Source organism: Octopus sinensis, linkage group LG4, assembly GCF_006345805.1.
Source record: "Octopus sinensis linkage group LG4, ASM634580v1, whole genome shotgun sequence".
Classification (NCBI taxonomy): domain Eukaryota; kingdom Metazoa; phylum Mollusca; class Cephalopoda; order Octopoda; family Octopodidae; genus Octopus; species Octopus sinensis.
This window is the reverse complement of record NC_043000.1, coordinates 35063551-35088807: the sequence shown is the minus strand read 5'-3', so window position 1 is coordinate 35088807 and position 25257 is coordinate 35063551. Positions and strand designations below refer to the sequence as shown.

Sequence of the window (25257 nt, the reverse complement as noted above, 5' to 3'; positions counted from 1 at the left end):
ATATATATATATTTGTAGGTATATATATACACACACACACACATATATATATGCATATCTATTTCTATACATATATATATGTGTGTGTGTGTGTGTATATATATATATATATATATATAAACACAAGGGACTCCGAGTGTATTGTGGGTGCTGTTTATGTGCCACCAGCACAAGTGCCATTGAACTGACACTAGCATCAGCCCTGACTGCAGTTTTACCTGGCTTGACAGGTCAATACAGGCATGGTATATCACCAAAGGCCTTGATCACATGTCACTGCCTCCATGAGGTCAAACACTCACATGGTGCTCTTTATGTCCCACCAGCATTGGTGCCAATCAGACAGCACTGGCATTAGCTTTAACTAAGATTTCAACCGGTTTAAAAGATCCTCACAAGCACATCATATCGCCCAATGATTGAACAGTGTTTTTAATGGGTCATTAAACCACCCCGGCATCAGCCATGACTACGATTTCACTTGGCTCAACGGGTCTTCTCAAGCACGGCATATCACCAAAGGTCTTGATCACTTGTTGTTGCCTCTGTCAGGCCCAATCTTTGAATACATATATTACACATTTTGTGTAGAAACCTTGCAGAATGCTGTGTAAAGCTTGTCCACAGTTATTGGCTACCTGAAGTCATCGTACAGTAGAAATATGCATGCAACTGGATTTACTGCAGGAATTCCACAGTGTTCGTATAGTTTACATAAACAGTTCAGAGACAGGAAATAGAATTCATGAGATTTTTCTTCAAAACCACAACTCTTTTTTGACTCATTCTCATAGATTTAGCTCAAAAGGGCGAAGCCATGCAATAACTTGTCTAGCATCACAGCTGTAAGTATATATAAGTGTGCATGTATATGATATGTATGTATGTACAAGCATGTGTAAATGTGTGTTTCTGTGTCTCTGTGTGTCTGTGCCTGCGTGTGTGCATGGATTGATGGATGCACACGCACACACATATCAGAGGAGGTTTCAAGTAGGTGAAAGTGTTGTCAAACTAATGGCAGACTCTCACGATGAGCACAGATCACAAGTAAAAAATGTCTGTATATATATATATATATATATATATATACATGCATAATATATATATATATATATATATATATATATAACACAAATATATACATGCATAATATATATATATATACAAATATATACATATAATATATATATAATATATATACATATAATATATACATATGTATACGTATAATATATACATATGTATACATATAATATATACATATGTATACATATAATATATACATATGTATACATATAATATATACATATGTATACATATATATACATATAATATATACATATGTATACCTATATATATATACATATAATATATACATATGTATACATATATATATACATATATATATACATATATATACATATAATATATACATATGTATACCTATATATATATATATATATATTACATATATATACATATAATATATACATATGTATACATATAATATATACATATATTACATATAATATATACATATGTATACATATAATATATACATATGTATACATATAATATATACATATGTATACATATATATACATATAATATATATATACATATAATATATATATACATATAATATATACATACATATAATATATACATATGTATACATATATATCATATATATATATATACATATAATATATATATACATATATATACATATAATATATATATATATATACATATAATATATACATATATACATATTATACATATAATATATATATACATATAATATATATATAATATATATATACATATAATATATACATATGTATACCTATATATATACATATAATATATATATATATATATACATATATATATCATATAATATATATAATATACATATAATACATATAATATATATATATATACATATTATACATATAATATATATATATACATATAATACATATAATATATATATACATATATACATATAATATATATATATATACATATATATATATATATATATATATATATATATACATATATATATATATATTATATATATATATTATATATATATATATATTATATTATATATATATATATATCAAGACACACACAACACATATCAAAGTATGAATACATGTATTGTTGCACCTATACTGACTTATCGATTCATTAATACAAATTACTATGTGTTTTGTTTAACCATTTCCGTGTTTCATCTGCACTTTTCATCTTCATCAATCGTCTGTTTACCATGCTGGAATGAGTTTACCAGTTTGACAGGAGCTGGCAAGTCAGAAGAACATGCAAAGTCCAACCAAATAAATTGGCAGCTAAATTCCTTACTAACATTATGCTTTTTTCTTTTTGTTTTTTTTTTTAAAACAATATAAATATTTTGCAGATAAAAAGAGTGACACATACTCTATTACTGAAATGGCATCTATTTCCCATGTACAGGGTGTTGAGGCTAAATTCAACAGTTTGCATAAAGGAAAAGAAAACAATACTCAATCCAAAAATGAAAGTATTTATCGAAAAAAATTTTTTAATTTCTGGAACCTGGTCCATGCATTACTCCGTACATTCCTGAGAAGGTTTTCAAACACTTTCCTGATCTTGGCTGTCAGCTCACCCTTAATGTTGCAGACAGTGGTTGATGTCTTTCTCAAATGTGATCTACACAGAGCAATCCATCAGATTACAATCAGAGAAATTAGGAGCCCAGAAATTGGAACTGGTGAAGTCAGAAGTTCTTCAACAACCCTTCTGACATTTTGTAGAGGTATGACAAGGAGCCAATTCCTGCAACTATACATATGGCCTTCAAGCCACAACTCTCTCCAGCTGAAGTTTGACTTCAGTTTCCAGCAGCTTCATATAGCCATCTGAATTGAGCCAAAGGCCCTGTTTAAAGATGTGGGGATGGATTCTGGCACATGAACATAATCAAAATGCCCGCTGCCTCTCCTACAAGCCATAGCTTCGTACTCTTCATTGCATCTGTTCACATCTTTACCATGTTCATAGAGCACTGAGCAGAAGTGATGTCAACATTTTGACACCTGATGTGAACCACCATGATACGGGTAACCCTTTGCTAATATTCAGATGACTTCTAGTCCTTCAGGTCAACAAACTTTTTCTCAACTACAACACTGATCTTTATGCTCACCAATGCTATTGACTATTCACTAATAGACTGATCTGTTCTTGGAAAAAGGGAGACATAAAAGATCATCAAATTTAGCCCAAATACCCTGTATATTGATTACATGAAAAGTATACTAAAGGGTAAGAAAGTAACCTGCAGGGTTACATTTCATACAGAAATTAAATTGGAGAGTCTAGTTTTTTCCTAAATTCAAACAAACTAAATTAATCAAATTCTCTTTAAAACGTAACTGGTATCTTTAGACAATTGACAGAGTTAAAGGAATGGAGAAGATGGAATGCATTTCTGATCATGAAACAAATGAGAGATGAAATGAATTCCATCAAACTATTATGACTTGATATATGCCAGCAGTCATTACATGCTAGCCTCAGAATCAGGGTTCTCTGACAAGAATGTGTCATCAAGTACAGTAAATATAAGTGACTGGCATTGGTTTTATGTATCCTTATCAATACTAATTAAATGGATGTTGTAACTTATATTGTCATCTTTATAACATATGACCCCAAGCATATAGCTACTCTGATCCCAACTATTTAGGCTACAACACCCTCTTGATATCCCATTCTATCACCTATAACACCCATGTAAAATCAATAATAATACATTATAAGTTCTCCAGCTTACTAGTTCCAGTCAAACCATCTAACCCATGCCAGCATGGAAAAGGGATGGTAAATGATGATGATGATAACATGACAAAAAACAACCATCGACAATAATTTATTTTGAATAATTAGTAAGGAGTGATTAACAAGAATCTATGGTGTTCCAGAAAATAAAAATTAAAAATGGATGATTGATAAGTTGTGATGTTCATTAGTGATACATGGAAAATAGTTAAACCAAAAATTTGAATTTGGAGTTTTTATCTTTATGACATAAGCTCTGTACATGGAGATACCTTTATAAATACATCCATTTAGATGTATTGACTAAGAGTGTGGTAGCTCCATATAATTATTTCTAGTCGCATTTTTAATGCTCCTTGCATGAAATATGTTAAACTACCTTAACTCTACTACTTCTGTTAAATGTAAAAAGTAAACAAGAGGTTTACATTAAAGAACTGAAAATAGAACAAGAAATGATAATAATAATAATAATTGTGCAGGATATTTTAAAAACAACCATATTTGATGTGGTTGGATTTGGCTTCTCTTGTATTGAGGGTTTCCACAGGCTTCCATCAGTTAATTGTTTTATTGTAAGTAGAATGGTTGAAGACTGAGTATTAGGATTTAAGCTACATGCCAGACAATAACATCAGTTAAATCCTTTTTCTGTACATCAGTGTGTGTGTGTGTGAACAACATAGGTGAAAATAACTGAATAAATTAGCAATAAAGAAAGTAGAAATCTAAGAAGAAATACACAAGTTAATGGGGGGACAACTCCAATAATGAATGAGGCATGTGGAGATAAAAGTCTATACCAAATGTATAGAAAGAGGGAATGGCAGAAATGAGAAAGAATGGAAAGATGAAGGAGGTGGGGAGGAAAAGGGAAGAATAAGAAAATGAAGGAGAGAAAGAACAAAGCAAAGAAAGAAAACAAGATTCAATGAAAGACTAAAAGGAAGAAAGAAGTAAATGAACAAAACAAACTGAATGAAAAAAAAACAAATAAAAAATGTGAAAGAACATGCAAGATGATTAAATATAAAATAGGATGGGAATGGAATTAAAGACAAAAAGAAAATAGGAAAGAAGATAAAGTGGAACAGTGTGAGGGAGGGGAAAAAACCAGGTGAGATAATGCCAGAGTGAGGTGCACACCTGTGTCTCTAGAAAATTTAGAATTTAGATGTGGCAAGAAGAATTTCATAAATATTGGTGTGATTATTGTTATGATGGGTTGTGTGTGTATAGACACACATATATAGTAGGCCCTGAGTGTGTATGTATACAGTGAACTGTATGTGCACATAGTGTATGCATGGTTGTGTGTATATGAACTGTTGCACCACTCAACAGTGCATAATATGGAATGAACATTAAGATATGCATATTTTAATTAACGTAAATATGAAATATATACTTTATTTCAGAATTACACATATACACAGACTACACACCCATTTATGAACGTGAAAATTACTGATTATATATATGTGTATATATATATATATATATATATATATACATACATGTGTGTGTTTGTATGTTATATACACACATACACAAAGAAACATTCAGTCCCATACATATACAGATATAAGCAAATTAAAATCTATCCACATACACATGACTGTGACAGCTCAGACCAGCAGCATGGTGGACACAAGGTCGGTACTAATGTATTCTTGACAAGAAAAGCTTCAACCTAAACAACACACACACACACAGAAACAGATATATAAAATATGTCTGTCCAGTCCAGCAGTACAACTTTTTGACCAGGAAGCTTCAGTCAACACAACTAAGAAGGAAAGAAAAAATAAAAGATGGCAAATAAGAAGTGCAGAGATGTCTCATGCTGGCTGGTAGGGCTGAAGATTGATGGTTCAAGAGGTGAAGAAGTTGGCTGGGCAAGAAGAAGAAGAAGGTTGGCAGATTGCAAATAAACAACAGAATGCACATTAGCATGTGTACACACATTTTATTAGTAACTCCCATATGCACATTGTGTGTAGATGCAGTCATAAAAGGAGAATATGTAATGTAACATTCAATTTAGTATGCGTATACAGGTCACAGTCTACACATGATTATGTATATATGGGTATATGTGGGCAGTTTGATTGAATATGTAAATATTCATAAATACGTACGTTTATATGCATGTGCAAACACACACGCATATACACCTACACAGTTATTCATATATATCTACACAAAGTGCCATGCTAAAAGGTAACCATTCTGGTGTATAAACACACACACACACACACACACACAGAGTATTTGTGTAATGATTGGCTTTATGTGAAGGACATTTGGGAAGAGAAAAGCTAAAATTGGTGAGGCTGATAGTGAAAAGAACTTTTGAAAGTGTATCTGACAGACAAAACAACTTTATTAGCAACAACATAATTACAACAAAACCAAGTCCATTAGTAATATCAGCCATAATAACTATCAATAGACACACCTCTGTCACCTTGAAGGTTGGAGAATCAGAAAACAAATATGGAAATAAACAGTAAACATAAACAGGTAATATAAAGAGAGAGGAACAAACAAAACGGATAAGCAAGGAGATAGGTATGTTAGTATTGAATGTATATAATATTGCTACACACATACCACCAGATATATAGAAATTAAAGAGAGAGAGAGAGAGAGAGTGAGGTGTGTGCATGTGTGTGTGTGTGTGTGTAGGTATGTAGGTAAGTAGGCTGGCTGGTAGGTTGGTAGGTGGATAAATGATCTCGGAAGATAGATAGGTAAATGGACAAACATAGACACAGAGTCCACTAAAAAGGCAAGAAGATTAACATAGATATATGATAGACTACAGTTTAATGTATACATACATAATTAGATATATATGAAGAGAGAGAGAGAGAGAGAGAGAGAGAGAGAGAGAGAGAGAGATGAAAATATCAAGACAGAGAGGCATAAAGGTAATGAATTGAGGGGTGGTGGGTACAACTAGAGAGAAATGTGCAGTAAAGATATAACTGAGTTTGATTAGGAAACAGAGAGGTGGGGATGAAAGAAAGAGAAAAAAAGGTGAGAGAGAGAGAAAAGGAAGAAGAAGAAAGAGAAAGAGAGTAGAAGAAGATAAAAACAAATACGTAATAGAAAAGGAGGGGGGAAAGGATAAATAAGGAGAGACTAGATAAATATAATTAAGGTGGGATTGATAAATAAAATTTGGAGAAACTATATTGGATGGAATAAGAGAAGCCAGTTTGTTAGTGAGTCTACTGCTAGACTGTCAGTCTCCTTTTGACCACTATTATTTACAAGTTGCTTGGTTGGTCAGCAGTAGCTAGCACTGGCTACAATGTTGATCTACTATTTTCTGTGCATGAGTTCCACAAAGATGTAAACACATACTTTGGCCTTCCTAACTATTGATTGTCCATGTTCACACCCTTCATCAGTGGTTGATCAATAAGCATGGCTGGCCACAACTAGCCAGTCAGCCGGCTGCAGCTGCTGCTGCTGCTGCTGCTGGCTTCATAGTTGGCCAGAGCATTTGCTGTCTGCCTTGTTGTCTAGCTGTCTGTCTGTCTGACCAGCCATCAATCTCTCCATTACTCACTCTATCCTACACTATGGAACTAAAGCAATTACACACACACACAACATCAGCAGCTAGATCTGCAACAAACAGTAGCCTTGCTTGACCAGTGGCTTCACTTTTCGAACTGTACAGCAACTGAATACAACTAGAAAGATAAAATTATGGATATCAGTACACTAACATAAAAATATGGCTGAAGCATTGTCTGTCTGCCTCTCTCTCTCTCTCTCTACCTATCTATATCCACATATCATCATCATCATTGAATGTGATGATATATATATTGGTGTACATAAACACACTTTTATATTAGTGTAGGACTGGAGCCTGAAATGACATTAGGTTTGATTGCACAACATTGTAACTGAATGTATGTGTAATAACCATACACACACACACATCTCACCACACACTTAACACACACACATGCACATAAATAGCCAATACTCTATTTTCGTTTGTTTCCTGCACTACACTGTAGTGTAAAGGTGTCACTCATACATATATTTATATATATTTCATACATATCATTAGTAATAAACGAAATAACTGCAAAAGACAATTTTAATTAACTGACTGAAATATTTTATGCATTGTTTATGAATTCAGGATTTATTTCTTTTAAAAAAGGAAAAAAAAAAAACCCTGCTAAAATCAGCTTTTTCTTTCTGCTTTGTTTTGTTGAAGAAATAGTTCTAAGAAGAGGAAAATTGGAAGTTTGGGAGTTGATAAAATTTCAAAAAGCATTAGCTTTGTAATTCTATATTTTTTTTTGTTGAGGGGGAGGGATGATACAGTTACTTCCAGTTACATGTGGCTTGTTAAGCAACAATCATCAAGAAACATAATAATAATCTTTTCTACTAAAAGCACAAGGCCGAAATTTGTGGGGAGAGGACGATTACATCAACCCCAGTGTTTCATTTGTACTTAATTTATTGACCCTGAAAGCATGAAAGGTAAAGTCGACCTCAGCAGAATTTGAAAATAATAATAATAATGATGCTCCCAAATAAAACTGTGGAGGCTTTCTACAAAAGTAATCCCAATTGCCATAGGTGCTCTACATACCACCACCACCACCAACAGACTTAATAGCTCCCTTATTGAGATTGGTGTAACTCCGAGAATTGCCTTAATTCAGAAATTTGTTCTTTTGGGCACAACAAGGATTGGAAGGAAGGTTTTTTGATATTTAAGGGACTAGTTGTAATCTGGTATCAAGGACATTGATTCCGAATGTGAAACATTCATGCACACCCTGAATAATGATAATGATGATGATGGTGAGAGGAGGAGTTGAACCTAAAAGAAATATGCTAGCTAGAAAATGTAAAAAAATATCAATCTGACACAGCACAGGAAATCAAGTGTTACTATGGTTAGAGATTGAAATATTCTGAGTAATTACAGAAACCATCTGCATCAGTATTAAAAGAATTTTAGGACTAGTGGGGAATAAAAAGAAATTCAGTGAATTGGTGACTGGTCTGATGGAAAACTAAAACCAACGACAATGCTGATACCAAATAGTTTGGTAGAAAAGCTTCAGCAAGTGACTGGTAGAACCAAGTGTTGAACAACACTTAACTCTTTTGTTACCAAATTCCTGTTAAAATACACAGCGTTTGTTTTAACTATTTTGGTAATGATGAAGAATAAAATAACTTATTATGGAATTGGAGTTTGGAATGAATTAATATGAAATTTTTATGAAAGGTTTTAATTTAGTTCACTTTAAAAAACGAAAATTTCTATCACAAATCCATGGATGGTTTTAGGTAGTTTGGTATCAAAAGGGTTAAATCAGGACCCAAATAAGAATGCCTTGACTTAATATGATGGAAGGGTCTCTAACCTGACTGTTGGAATAGCTTCTATTGTACTCTCAAGACATACACAAAGAACTAATCAAGCACTGCAGGAGGAAGTAACATTAATTATCTCATGTTCTCACTGCTCCTTAAATTAATTAGTTATACATACAAAGTGTAATTAGTTATTGATAGCATTAATTCATCTTTTGGCTATGGATACAGAGAAGCACTACTGGTATTGAAATATGAACCTTCAACTTTTTGGTTAGATAACAAAACATCCAACAGTCTTCAGTAACAAGACAAAAGACAACCACAGTATTACAAATATATTTGTTTATACAGTAATCTCTCATCATATTGTGATTCATCTATCGCACCCTCAGTACATAACGTATTTTTATGGCTAAATTTATTTTGCGAACTCCTCAATATATCATGAGTTTCTGTGACCAATAGGTATTTAAATTGTTTTAGATTTTAATTATTTCTGCCTAAAAATTAATAAATTAATAAATAAAGATACAATACAGTACTGCACTGTATAACACATTAATTAAGATATATTAAAAGAAAATACGTAGTGCATGGAAGATGAGTAAACAAGAATCACACATACTGTATGGAAAGCAAAACTTGGGAGGTAAGTGTGTGGTGTTTTGCATTTATAATAAAATAAATATATACAAATTATAAAAATAATTTTTAAAAAATTTACAGTACATTACTGTTTTTACTTCACAGATTTTCACCTATCACGGAGTGTTTTGGAATGTAACACCCACGATAATTGAGGGATTACTGTGTGTGTGTGTGTGTGTGTGAGCTTTAGTAAGAGGGATGACATGCATATTTGTGAAGCATTTTTCTAGGTGCAGGAGTAACCACATGGTACCAGGTTCTGTGCCACTGTGTGGCACCTTGGGCAAGTGAGCTTAGATTGACCGAAGATTGTGAGTAGATTTGGTGGAGGGAAACTGAAAGAAGCCTGTCATGTGAGCATGTGTGTGTGTAAGCATGTATTTGTCTGACTGCTACCATCACTTGAGAACCAGTGTTGGTATGCTTATGTCCATGCAACTTAGCAGTTCAGCAAAACAGATCAATAGAATAAGCACTAGGCTTTAAAAAAAATTACTGGGGTGAATTCATTCAATTAAAATTCCTCAAGGCAGTGCCCCAGCATGGCCACAGTTGAATGACTGAAACAAGTGAAAGATTAAAGATAACAGATGTGTGAGTGTAGAAAAAAAATTATCTACAGGCAGCTTATGAGTTTAATTAAAAATAATCATTGCTGCTCTTAAGAACCAAACAAAATGTTTATGCAGTGGACATAGAGCATGTTTTTACAGACAAGAAAGCAAAAAAAAAAACAATTTGGGTTTCTTTTTTCCATCTTAAGAGAAAAATATATAAATTTTGCACAAGTTCAATATTTGACAGAAGTTTACTGCTGAATAAACAGCCACCTGCTCTGCTGAATGAATCACAATTTATCACAAACAGACATATCCATAAAATATTTCTAAATATAAAGATATCAAACAAGAACCTATATTATACTTACAAACCTTAGAATTTTTATGTATTTTATTCAGTGTAAATATGGTCCTTTCAAAAAGAGAGTTTCAACAATAACAAGACTACAACCCAGAAGGAAGGAAAGAGCAAAAGGAAGAGCTTTCAGAAGATTTAGAGTATTTTAGGTCAGTTACTGGTCATTAAGTGTGCAAATACAACAATATACATAGAGATGGGAAGTATACCACACACACAGTGTTTGTGAGTTAAGATACATTTATATACTTACATATTTACATATGTATTATATATGACATAATGTAATATGTATAGACACAGACATTAAATGATGGTGATAGTGACACATACATACCCACAAGATGACCACTCATCACACACACACACATACACACCGCACAAATATATAGACATAAACAGATATAAGATCCAAAGATCAAGATGTAGGAAAAAAAGTTAGCTTCAAGAGTACAGCTGGGTTCACCACCACCCCCTGTCAGAGCCTTGTGGAATTTTAGATGTTTTCACTCAATAACACAACGCCCAATCTGAGAATCAAAACCGCGATCCTACAACTGCCCTAACCACTGGGCCACTGCATCTCCACACACACACACACACATATATATATATATATACACAGACAGACAGATAGATGAACAGATGGACACACAGACAGACAGATAAGTTTTTGTAAAAATTACTTGATACAGTTACAGCATTTAGAAAAAGATCTTTTTAAAAGTTATTAACTATTTAAAAGAAATTTCTTTTATTTAACAGAATGTTGCTAACATCTCTGGAAGAAGTATGTATATAGTATTTTATGTCTAGTGTGTATTTTGTGTGTAAGCACTTTCATTTTTCAACTTCAAACATGCATTCTGGACTGATATACAAAGGGAAGTTGGTTTTTTTTTATTTTTATTTTTTTGTAATGGTGTTAACTTTTTCGGTTTTAGTTTTGGATTTATAATTCATTCTTCTTCTGCCTTTTGTAGTTGATCATTTCCATCTTTTATTGTAAAAGGAGAATGATATTTTTAATTTTCTATTTGCACAAACATCTAGATGTTCACTACATGGAACATTTCTAAGAGATGAATCTTTAATTTGTTGTTTATACACGTTCACATGACTGGGTAGTTTAGTCCTTGTTTCTCCAATGTAATTCTCACTGCATCATGGGCATATGATGAGAGTAGATGAGATTTTTTGTTTTTCAATTCAAGTTTTGTATTCACTTTCAATTCATTTCCATTTTAATCATTCAGTTGTTCTTTGCTCAATTATTTCACATGTCCCCCACAGTTTCTTACCTGCACTGTTTCTTCCTCCAATGTAAATCTCACCTTTGTCGGAAGTCTTTGGAGATTTGGTGGTTGTCTTTGGCTGTTAATGATTTCTGATTCTTTGATTATTTGTTGGGGATTTGATGACTGATGTAGAATTGGGAGGTGTCATTTGGCTGAATGTAGGATGTTAATGGTTTCAAGGATTATAGGTGAATACTAATGGAATATTTATATTTGTTGTTTTGTTTACACCGTCAGTGTTAGTGTTTCTTCATGATGTAGAGATTGGGATTTCTTTTGCTTTGGTTATGGTACAATTATAAATAAAATACACACACAAAGGACTAAAACTCTTGAGGATGTTTTAACAAGGCTGCAGTCCAATGATTGGATCCACTGTAAGAATCATTAGTGTGTGTTTATAAGCTATACAGGTGTATGCAAAAGTATGAAAAAGTGATGAACAGGAGTTATTTAATGTAGAAATGTTTTAGTTACTGCTAGCTCCCTCACAACTATTAATAATGCAATTCTACATACAATTATAAACTTCATCTGAACTCACAAAACTTTATATACACTCATCAATTATGCACTAAATAGTTAAACTATTCATTGATTCAGGCAAAAGAGTATTAAATTTAGCACTTTTTACAGTGATAGACTATATGAAAATTAAATACAGGATTTAATAATAATAATAATAATAATAATAATAATAATAATAATAATAATAATAATAATAAAAATAATAATAATAATAATAATAATAATAATAACAGAGAGGAAAAGAAAGGGGTGGGAAGGAAGCAATGTAACACGAGAAAGAAAGAAAGAAAATAGGAATAAAATTATTGATTAAAGATGTATACACCTCATCGTAAAAAATTCAAAAGCGACAAATGAATTCATACATATGCAAGCTCACACAGACACATACACACACAGCATGAAAGGCACATATTATACATACCTGCACATTCGTATAGCTTGTGTTAATAAATGGAGATTGTCAATGCTAGTAGGTTCTATTATTATTCATTCTTTAACATATATACTGATAGCACAAAATACTTCTAGATGTTCTCATAACACAATATATACACCTGTTCTGATATATCACAATACATATAACTAGTCTGGTTATATGAGGATATCAGTGAATTCACAGCACCTCACCACCAGAACTCATTTGTAATATACATTATAACTATGTTGAGTACTTGCAACCAGTTATTGGTTCTGCTATGGCTAAGCACAATTCTAACATACACACACACACACACACATTGTTCAATAGACTGGCAGATTTTTATCTCATCTGGAAACCTATAGAGATTGGTAACAGAAAGGGTATCCAGTTGTAGAAAATCTCTGCTCTGCCCCAATATACTCCTGTCTTACCCATGTAAGCATGGAAATGTAACGATAAGATGATAATGATGATATCATCATCATCAATTAACATTCATTTTCCATGCTGGTATGGGTTGGACAGCTTGACAGGAGATGGCAAAACAAGAAGACTGCACCTAGCTTCATTGTCTGTTTCAGCATGGCTTTTATGGCTGGATATCATTCCTAATGCCACCCCACCCCCTTACAGAGTGGACTGAGTGCTTTTTATATTCGCACCAACACTGGCAATGTCTGTTTTGGCATGGTTATTACAGCTGGATGCTCTTCCTAATGCCAACCACTTTAGAAGAGTGGCCTAGGTGCTTTTTTACATGGCATCAGCACTGGCAGGATCACCAAGTAACTTGTAAGACAAAGATCCTTTGAGAAGGGAGGTATTAGAGGTTTGGCTTTGTGCCAGGTGATAAGAGGTTTAGAGTGTGACAGAAAGACAGAAACGGGGTGTCTAGCTCTAGAGGAAATACATGGTTATCCACTCAGAGGGAGAGGGCAAGAGAAGAGAGAAAATGGAAGAGAGTGAAAGAGATCAATATGTGTGTCTGTCTGTCATCACTGATCACTGTTCTGTTTCAATGACCACCTTCCATGCTTGCATTGATCAGATGGAAGTAGAAGGATATCATTCCTGTTGCCAACCCTTATCTGCTTCCAAGCAAGTTAACATTTCCATGCAGCCACACACGTTTTCACAAAAGATAGCAAATTAAAGGACACTGCTAACACAATACCAACACACACACATATACAACAGGCTTCTTTCAGTTGCTGCCTACCAAATGCACTCACATGGCTTTGATTTGGCTCATGGTTATAGTAAAAGACTGAGCTAGAAACCAAATGGTAGGGCCAGTGCAAGACATACAATTATTCTGATAAATACACAGTATATGGAGGTGGTAGTGGTGGTGGGGGGCAAGTGGCATGCCTGTTGCTTTCATTCACCAGTTAATAATGAACAGCAAATACCCACACTTTGTCTCATCAAATCTGCCTTCCACGATGACCATATAAATCTATGCAAAATTATAAATTAGATTATTAATTTATTTGTAGTTTCATTCTGTTTGTTTCCATGTAACATGCTCAAGATATGTACTTCTTCCTTATTCAGGTGAAGAAAAAAAAAAAAAAAAAACAAGGAAGCAAAGGACAATACCAGAACCAGCAAAGTTGAGGAACTAAGGCAGAGATGAACTTTGTGAAATCTTCAAAGTAAAGTTAGAATGGTGCAAAAGTAGGAAATATTTAGAGTCAAGTGAAATAGAATAAAAAAAAGTGCATGGATAATGCTGTGTTTTTTCTTTTTTTTTTTAAATATAAATTGATAAATTGTATAAATGCCAAATATGAAACAATAAGAAATGGTAAAAAGAAAATAAACGATTTGCAATAAAGAGATTAAATTCATAGATTATCCCATAAAAATACTCATCATTTAACATTAATCTATGTAAATCAATAGACTGTCAATTGATAAAAATCAATAAGGGAAAAAACTATTTAATTGCAGTCAGTGTCTCTTATGGCAGTCCAAAACAGCAGAATTACAGAAAGTTCTTATTTTTTTTACTGTGCAGTTACATCCAGCAGATTTATAACCAATAGCAACACTGGCATTTACCAGGCTGGTACCTTATACCATCAATGAGTAGGGCGAGGCTTAAAGGGAGATTTGGCTCCTGTTTCTAGCAAAGCAAGCAACAACATACCTCCTTTAGGTTTACCAATGTTTTTGTAGGTTTTGGTGATGCTAGAGTGGTGAGACAAAATGGAATTGATTGCTACTATTGCTCCAGACTGGTGGTGGTGATGCTGCACCACTATAAAGGGAAAATGTGACACTTAATGCTAGTTTTGTGCCTCAGTGCATTTTAATGTTTGTCTAGTGAAGAGCCTTGTGCTTGTAGAGTAGTGTAATGAGAAGTATGGATATATGGGTGTTTCATGATCACTGACCAGTGGCAGGGATTGAGCGAGATGGAGCTTAAACTGTGCCATTGCTTGCATATGTGCCATTTATATATCCAGCTAAGGTTTCTGTTTTGTTGACGCTGTTGTCTTTGTGTGTGTGTAGTTTAGACCAATGGCTCCTAACCAAGGGTCCATGGATTCTTGGTGGACTGCACAGGTATATAAAGAGATAAGCATATTAAAAGAGGTCTGTGGGAAAACTCATTTAAATAAAAGGGTTGGGAACCACTGGTTCAGACAATTAATGGGTGAACCTCAAAGTGGTTGCTTTAAAAGCTAGAATTAGCAACCAAATATTCTTCAAACAACAACCAACTAACTTGAAAAGGGAAATGATGCAAATGAAAATTCAGACAGTCACCATCATCATCGTTGTCATCATTTAACGTCCGCTTTCCATGCTGGCATGGGTTGGACGGTTTGACTGAGGACTGGCAAGCCAGGAAGCTGCACCAGGCTCCAATCTGATCTGGCAAGGGTTTTACAGCTGGATGCCCTTCCTAATGCCAACAACTCTGAGAGTGCAGTGGGTGCTTTTATGTGACACCAGCACAAGGGCCTGTCAGGCAGTTCTGGCAACAACCACACTCAAAAGGTATTTTTTACATGCTACCTGCACAGGAACCAGAAACAGAGAAATCAGACAGAAGTAAAGAAAGTTGTTATACCAAAGCTGTGGTATATTTAATGTGTAATATTAGTACAGTTGTATCCATATACTGTAATATCAGAGTAGCTGTATATATGTATCTTGCGATATCAGAGCAGTCATATATATATATAAATATAAGAACAGTTGTGTGTGTGTGTGTCTTGTGGGAACTTGGTGACCTCACCAGAGCTGGTGCCATGTAAAAATCACTCAGTTCTCTCTGTTATATGGTTGAGGAAGTGCATCCAGCTGTAAAAATCATGCCAAAACAGACACAGAATCTAGCAAAGCCCTCTGGCTCACCTGTTCTTATCAAACAGACCGACTCATGCCAGCATGGAAAAAAGGATGTTAAATGATGATGATGATGATGATATCAGAACAGTTAGAAGCATTTCATGAGATCAGACTATATGTTGAAGCAAAATAATGTACATACATGGCAAAAATCTACCTTAGTAAAAAGATTGATAAACAGTGAAAACTAAACTATTTTCAAAACTGTATTGAACAAAATTTACAAAATAGAAAGTGAATGTACAAATAGCTTCCTGAAAAAGGGATGCAAATAAAATTTCAGTTGAAGAACTATGAATTTTTACCAAGATGGAATATTAGAATGAGTAAAATAGAAGCAGAATGGTGTACCAAGAATATGAACATGGTACTACAATGGAAGACTTAAACACTGAGTGTCATATTCAAGACAACAGTTTTATTCAGTCACATAAAAACAAGGACAGGAACTGCATAAAAATAGCAGCTAAAAACCAGTAAAATTTAATGTTTATAGTTCAAAACTATCTATAACATTACTTTGGTCAATCTATCATGGAATAATTGCACTGTAATTAGATAAGTAACAATGAAGACTGATTTCAATTCTAACCCAACAATAGGAAATACTAAAACATAATTCAATGAAAATGTAGAAGATGCTAAAGGATCAATTAATACATGTTCTCCAAGAATGCATAGTATTTTTAACAGCTAAACAACACCCCTAAAGATCACGTATAGCTGCAAACCCTTCATTTCAATCAACAAAAGAAACAAGAGCAAGGCAGAATGTTCCAGGTATTTTACCCACAACCGAATTAATAATGTTTTTTGAGAAAATTTGAAGTTCATAGTCACAAAGACAAACGGTTTTTCCAACTCAACTTTTACCAAATTACAGTTTTAAACATACGTAAAGAGATATTAATACTATTTAGTCAAGAAGAATTTTCCAAATGTTGTTTAGAAAAAGAAGTTGCTAAGAGTAAAGCTGCTTAAAGATGATATCTTACATAAAATATAGATTTGTTTCGATGAAGTGAAGAACAAAAGCTTGTTAGTATTTGAATATTTAAACCTTACAAAGAGGTATTATGTAATCTCAGCTCACACAAACAAACACAAGCACACACACACACATTTAATTTTCATATACCTATCAAATATACTGAAGCTAAATCCATCTTAATAGGTCACTTCAGGTAATAACATTCATTTAGAAATATATTTCGTTTTCTCTAATGTACAACTTAATACAACTACTACTCACTCGTTAAATCACTTACTTTGTAAAAAGCTGTAAAAACAAAAATAATTTTCAAAGAAGAATGTAATATATCAAATAACCTTCTGACAGATATGAATTAATATAAACGTACTCAAGAGTGAAATATCTGTCTGAGGAATTCTAAACTTGGTAAATACAAATGTATGAGAAGAATTATTCAAATATTAAACATTTATAGTAAATTTTTAATGTAGATAAATATAACATCTAACTAGGAATAGAGATGACAATGTGTGTGTTTAATGTGTATATGAATGAAGACCATATTCATAATGTATGATGAAGGGCAACTGCACGGTTGCTACAAGGTTAGGTTGCCATTTTACTGATAAGAAGACACAAGTTGCAACTTGGTAATTATATGTAGTGACACAATCTGACTGTTTAAGCCGTCGTTTATTTGTGCCAACCTAATCAAAAGTAAATCGTTTACACTTCTTAATTGAGTAATCAACAAAGAACTTGGTAAGTAGTCCAAAAACATCAGTTCCAACTAAACATCAACATTTGCAAAGACCAATGTCACAACCATGCCATAATGAGGGGAAAAAAGAAAGAAAAAAGTAAAATTGTTATTGTTAGAAAACACAGGGTTGAGGTGGGGGAGGTCCTGAAAATCCATGATTTTTTTATATTAATGAATATTTGAAGTACAACAGGAAACCTAATTAAGATTTCAGAAACGTAAACAACATTTGAAAAATTGAAATTGTTATTTTGCAAGTAAACACAACAAAACCATGAACAACAACAACAACAACAACAAAAACGAGTTGAATGTTTGTTAGAATCAATAGCCATTATGAAAGAAAAAATGTCGACAGAAGGACAGACACCAACGTAACATGCAACATCACATTAGCGAAGCTAACAAAGAACCAAACATAGCAATGAAATATAAACTGACCATGCATGTTTACCTGCTAGGGAGAGAACAAAGCCAGGCTGAAAAAAGGGAAATTAGAATTTGAACAAAAAAAAAAAATCAGTCTTTCATATTTTCTTGGAGGGTATTCTTTTTTTAATTTTATGAAATGTTTTTTTTTTTCATATTGGTTTGGAAATCATTTCATCTGAAGAAACACAGTTTTGTTGATCTTGGAAAAATTTTCAAAATTAATTCCCTTATTGGTACTGGCCTCCCTCCTACAGGTAAAACATGCAAAAAAAAAAAAACATTTGTAATAAAATGATAAATTTCTCAAACAAGTGTCCACCTAAAATACTTAACCAAAATGGGAAGATTATAATTCAATAGTCTGAACCAAGAACTAATATCAAGTTGCACCATTAACAGATATTTTCTGAACTGCATTGGAGAATACACAGTCATATTGCAAGTGTATAAAACAATTATGAAAGAGAATCTATGAACATAAAACTATTTTACATCAACAGTTAATCCAGGTAGGTAAGAATTTTAAAACAAATGACAGCAATAAAGCAGCTCTTTCTCTGGGATGTTTTCATCTTTTTTTCTTTTGGTGTTATTGTGTCAAAAAGAAATTCAATTAACAAATCAATAAATTGGAATTAAAGACCAAATGTAAATTCTAATTATGTTTTTCTGTGTTGATTATGTCAGTCAATGATGGAGGAAATAAACAGACAACACTAAACATGTGATGACATTGGTTTGAATACCTATTTCTTTATTGCCCACAAGGGGCTAAACATAGCAGGGACAAACAAGTACAGACAAATGGATTAAGTCGATTACATCAACCCCAGTGCGTCACTGGTACTTAATTTATCGACCCCGAAAGGATGAAAGGTAAAGTCGACCTCGGCGGAATTTGAACTCAGAACGCAGCGGCGGACGAAATACCACAAAGCATTTCACCTGGCGTGCTAACGTTTCTGCCAGCTCACCGCCTTTAAATACCACAATATCAAATATGATTTCATACAAAGACACCGGAGCTTTTAGTTTGTGACAGTGAAGATTTTGTCAGTTGTACAAATACCAGAAATAAAACAGCTGTTACAATTTGTAACCATGAACACATTGTAGATTTTGTTCAACTAATTTCCTTATGGTCCTAGGTAGGCTTTTAATAATAAACAATGACATACATTAACAATGTCGTTGCTGACGTATTTGAGATGATATGAATAAAATATATAATTTCAAGAAACATCGACTTTTAAGACGACAAAAGAAAGAGAATTCACTTGGAGAAACAATCACCTTTCCCTCTCATATAGGGACTTTTCTCCATAAATACTCAGTAATTTAACTTGATTGTAATATATCATGTGCTACAAATGTTTTGACTGTGGTATATCAAATGCCCCAAATATTTTGACTCTAATATACCACATGCCACAAATATTTTGACTCTAGTATACCACATGCCCCAAATATTTTGACTCTAGTATACCACATGCCATAAATATTTTGACTCTTGTACACCACATGCCCCAAATATTTTGACTAGTATTTCACATGCCCCAAATATTTTGACTCTAATATACCACATGCCCCAAATATTTTGACTAGTATTTCACATGCCCCAAATATTTTGACTCTAATATACCACATGCCCCAAATATTTTGACTCTAGTATACCACATGCCCCAAATATTTTGACTCTAGTATACTACATGCCCCAAATATGTTGACTCTAGTATACCACATGCCACAAATACTTTGATACTGCTATGTCACAAACTACAGATATTTTGACTCATGACAGAAAAAAAAAAAAATTCATCTGCCAATCCAGAATCCTAAACTATTCCAGATTTATCTGTTACCATCATAAGTGCACTTTTCTGGGATGAATATAAATATAAAATGTCACAGTTTAATAAGAGATTGAAAACTATAATTGAGATGAAGCAAAGTCAGATACAGTAGCAGATTTTGTAAGATATGTATTTTGATATAAAAATACACACACACACACACATATATATATATGTATGTATGTATATATATAAAATAAAATCATCAATTTATAGTAATTTGTAAAAGTGAAATATTTTAACTGGTCAAATTGTTTGGTCATTTGTATTTGCAGTCAGCATGGGTTGAATATTTGCATGGTTTAGAAAGAATGCAACAAATGTTGAGGAGTGATTCATACAGAGCTGCCATGGAGATACTAATACATACACACACACTCACACCTAAAGCTGTGTGGCTCAGTCTGTTTGTATCGAATATCAAGTCCACATCAGTTATATTACATACATGTTGTTGTCCACCTTGATCTGGGAATGTAAGGAGATTATGGTCATTCTTGCAATGATGACAAAGTAGATTTAGACCAGTAATGGTCAATTCTTCACCATTTATTAGACACATGTGCCAACCCTGAGACGGCAAATTAATAGAGTATTTTATTTTTATGTGCTCTTCTTGAAAAGATGAGAATTTAAGTAAATTCGGAATACTGCTGTAGCAATAACATCTTGATTACTTGTTGTTCATAGACCAAATTGTTTACGTGCGTATTTGCTTATATGATCCTCATTGCTTGAATATACACAGCTGTTTACAAAAGACAGGGAGACACTATTGTAGACATTAAAGAGATTGCAATATATTTTGGTGGTTGTTTTAACCCCAGGACATCTCTAGTTCAATAGAAGGAAAATTCCGTCATCATAGCTGAAGATTAACACAACTGGGTCTTCATAACTCTTTTGGGGGATAAATAAGGTCAGTGGGTGCCAAGTTCTCTTCTGACCTATTCTATTGTAAGGGTTGTGTTCCATCATCAGACTATGGCCATGCTGGGGCACTGCCTTGAGGAATTTTTGTCAAATGGATCAACCTCAGTACTTATTTTTTTTTTTTAAGCTTACTACCTATTCTATCAGCCTAGTTAAGTTTTGGGGCGTAAACAAAAACACTGGCTGACAAGTGGTGCTGGGACACACACACACACACACACATATATAGTGGACTTCTTTCAGTTTCCATCTACTGAAACCACTCACAAAGCTTTTGTTGGCTTGAGGCTATAGTAGAAGACACTTGGCCAAGGTGCCACATAGTGGGACTGAACCCAGAACCATGTGGTTGGGAAGCAAATTCTTAGCTCCCCCCACACACATAAATCTTTGTTGATTCAGCAGAAAGAGGCAATTACTAGAGAGAGAGAGAGAGTGTGTGTGTGTGTTTTGTTTCTTTGTCATGATCTCACATAACAGTTGCAAACAAGTGTTACTGCCATATAAGTAGTGATATTTGTTTCCAATCTTCCATGAAAACATGTCCAGCACTAAAGAGATATTTTGTTGCTTAGAAACAAGATTGACAGAGATGAAAATTTGAATCAATAAATTCTAACTTATGCAAACATGGACAGGTGGCATTAAAATTATGATACACAGAATTCCTGCAGTTTCCACCTTGCAAATCACCCACAAGGATGCAGTTGACCCAGTTATATGAATCTGGTGTAAAAAATGTAAAAAACTGAAAATGTTTAATTTTCCTTGAAAGTGTGGCCAGCAGGAAAGAAAGCGATGAATCCGTAACTGGACCATTTGCTCCATACAGTAAAAACAATGCTGAATAAGAGTTAGAAGTTCCTTATCTCAATTTACCAATTACAAAGATAAGCATGAAAGAAGAGTAAACTAGCTCGAAAGCAAAATGTTGCGTGTCTTCTTAGGAAGAACCAACTCAATGGAACCAAAATAGAAAAGGACAAAGGTAGACTTGGAGGAACAAACCATCAAAAATTCATCTCCCATTCAGTCAGTATCTACAAACACCAAACAGCACTCTTGACATGGAAGTCTACTACTATTTTTTGAAAGGTTTGAGTTTCTTGTTTCAATATGGTTGAAAAAAACCTCACACAAACAACTGATATGAGAGAAATGTTTTAATAAAAAGTGTTTTCGATAAAAATTAAAAACTGACAAAAGGGACCCCTATCAGCCAGCCACCACCTACATTTGGTTGCATCAATACCAAATTTAGGTAGTGGCTTCAGGTTTCAGGAAAACAGTTGAGAGATAAAGAAGACAACATTGTTAGATTTATCAAAATCTAATAAACATATGACACAGAGATCATCTCAAGCCTTTAGGGAATAAAAAAACATAACTAATTATATACATGTAAGTTATTTATTATTTAAAAAGTTTCAAAAATGCATAAATTACTGTATTATGTCTACCTAAATGTACAGACTTGTTTTTGTTTTTATCTGGTTTGCAGTTTGTTTTGTTTTTTTTGTTTTCTTCAGAATATACCATTTTTTAACATCAATAAAATCTATACCTGTTTCTTTTTTTTTTTTTTTTAGCCAATTTGATATATGTTCATATTCAGAGAGAATTTCCAGTCAAACTGATTGTGAAGGAGTGTAATGCTACTTTCACACTATAACATTCGTGAAACAATGAAATTAAGTGGAAATTAGCCCAATCAAAAATAGCAACAAAAATACCAACTATGTCGAAATAAAACCATATACATATTTCAAAACAAAAGAGTATGTTTAGTTGTTTAATTAAGAACACTTCTAGTTGGAATGTTAGAGACAAAATCTAATCATGCTTTATAAAAGTGAAAAAAAAATTGTTTATATACATAAATTTATATATATATATATATATATATGTAGGTATGAATGTAATGAAATAAACAAATACTAATAAAGCACCAAAATTCCTTAATAATAATGACTCACAACCTTTTTTTTTTCTTTGCAATGTTTATAATTGTTTTATTAGTTGAGGTCGTAATGAAAATGGTCAATTTTATTGTTACCATTCACAATTCCTCACATATTGCAATTTATCAATAACATATATTTACAGGTCTTCACAATAGCAGTTTTACACTTCAACAATGAGTGAAATTTTCTAAAATTTATATTTTTATCAATAAGCATTGAACATAAGTCCACACACAGTTAAACACATGCACACACACACACACACACGCACATTCTCTCTCTTTCTCTAGTGTACATACATACATAAATATACATAAATACACATACAAGTATGGCCATGCAAGCATGGAAAGGTGATGTGTGTATATATACATTTACAAACACACACGTGTAAAAACAAATTGCAGTACAGAAAAATATATGAATTTGCAATAATTACAAAAAATAATTTTAACTTTAAAGTTAAAAAGAAACAAATGTTGTTTGTTTTCTGTTTTCAAAGTCTATTTCAATTAGTTGATATATTACACAATGGAACGGGAGAGGGGGGGATTTTGTATTTTCTATAAAAATATATCTTAGAGAAAAACTAAGAAGAAATCAAGAAATAATAGAACATGAAATACACATAAAAATATCTAAGATGATCAAAAAAAGGTAAGTTTTCTGCTTTTATCGACACAGAAGATAGAGAGAGGTATAGGAAAGAGGTGAAAAATAAGAAGAAAAAAGTATTAAATATGTGGGGCTTAGCTGGAAAGTTTTACAAAAACTATAACTTTTTAATGAATTTTTGGTGTAATTAAAAGAGAAAGCTTGCAATATATCATTGAAATGGTAAATTATTTTGGAATTTCACTATTTTAGATGTTTTTTGCCAAATTAGAAGCCACCACAACACCTTAGAAATGTTTCTTTGTTTTTTTGTCTTCAGTTAATAAGGCATAATTTGTTAACATACAAGATGAAAATGGATTATGATGAAAGTAGAAAACATGTGAGTGAAATGCAAAGAACTTCTGTCATTACTTTCCAATGATGTAATTCTCACACTGTCACAACGGCCACCAATTTACCTCCACTTCTGATAAGAATTCTCCTTCAAAGTCCAAGAATTTTAATGGAGTAATTCTAAAATTTTACTCTCTAAAATGCTCAAGTTCCCAAATGTTAACACTGAATTTCCACACAAAGGAACAAATCAATAAGATCTATCTTTTATCTTTTACTTGTTTCAGTCATTGGACTGTGATCATGCTGGGGCACCACCTTGAATAATTTTTAGGTGAATGAACTGACCCAAGTATTTGATCAGTTTGTTTTGCTGAACTGCTAAGTTGAGGACAAAAACACACCAACACCGATTGTCAAGTGGTGGTGGGGGTCTCTCTCTCTCTCTCTCTCTCTCACACACACACAAATATATATACAATGGGTTTCTTTCAATTTCCATCTACCAAATCCACTCACAAGACTGTGGCTGGCCTGAGGCTATAGTAGAAGACACTTGCCCAGAACCATCTGGTTGGAAAGCAAGCTTCTTACCCCAAAGCCATGCTTGTGAAATTTCCTAGAAACATGTTTCTGGATATGACTACATCCATTGACCATGGCTCAATATTTGTTCAATATTTCCTATTCAAACTGGACTTCTGGTCTATAGTTGTTATAAACAAAGAAAGAAATTAAAAAAAACACATTCATGTCAAATATAACACCTTGTATTTAGGGCTACACTACCCTGTCCAGTTAAATGATAGTGTGATTTGTGAAGAATTTGACTGTTATTTCTGATAGGATGAGTGTCCACCAGTCACCTCAATGATGGTGCTAACAACAGTGGCAGTGGTGATGATGGTGGGGTTGGTAATATAACTTTGGAAGTTGTGAAAAGGTAGACAGTCCTAGAGAAAATGTGGACTTCATTATGATGAGGCA

General features: G+C 33.1%; 1 protein-coding gene across 10 annotated transcripts in view; it reads right to left on the bottom strand.

Moving 5' to 3' along the window:
* Window positions 1-25257, bottom strand: part of LOC115210326 (forkhead box protein P1) — a 566153-nt gene that overhangs the window by 266685 nt on the left and 274211 nt on the right. Inside the window, exon 6 of one of the 10 annotated variants that reach the window (XM_036501970.1) lies at window positions 18579-18616. The exons of 8 other annotated variants lie outside the window; for them this stretch is intronic. In XM_036501970.1, coding sequence (XP_036357863.1) covers window positions 18579-18581 — 3 coding nt within the window. In that variant the 5' untranslated portion in view covers window positions 18582-18616. The remainder of the gene's footprint in view (window positions 1-18578; window positions 18617-25257) is intronic. One more of the 10 variants, XM_029778855.2, reaches the window with a different exon arrangement.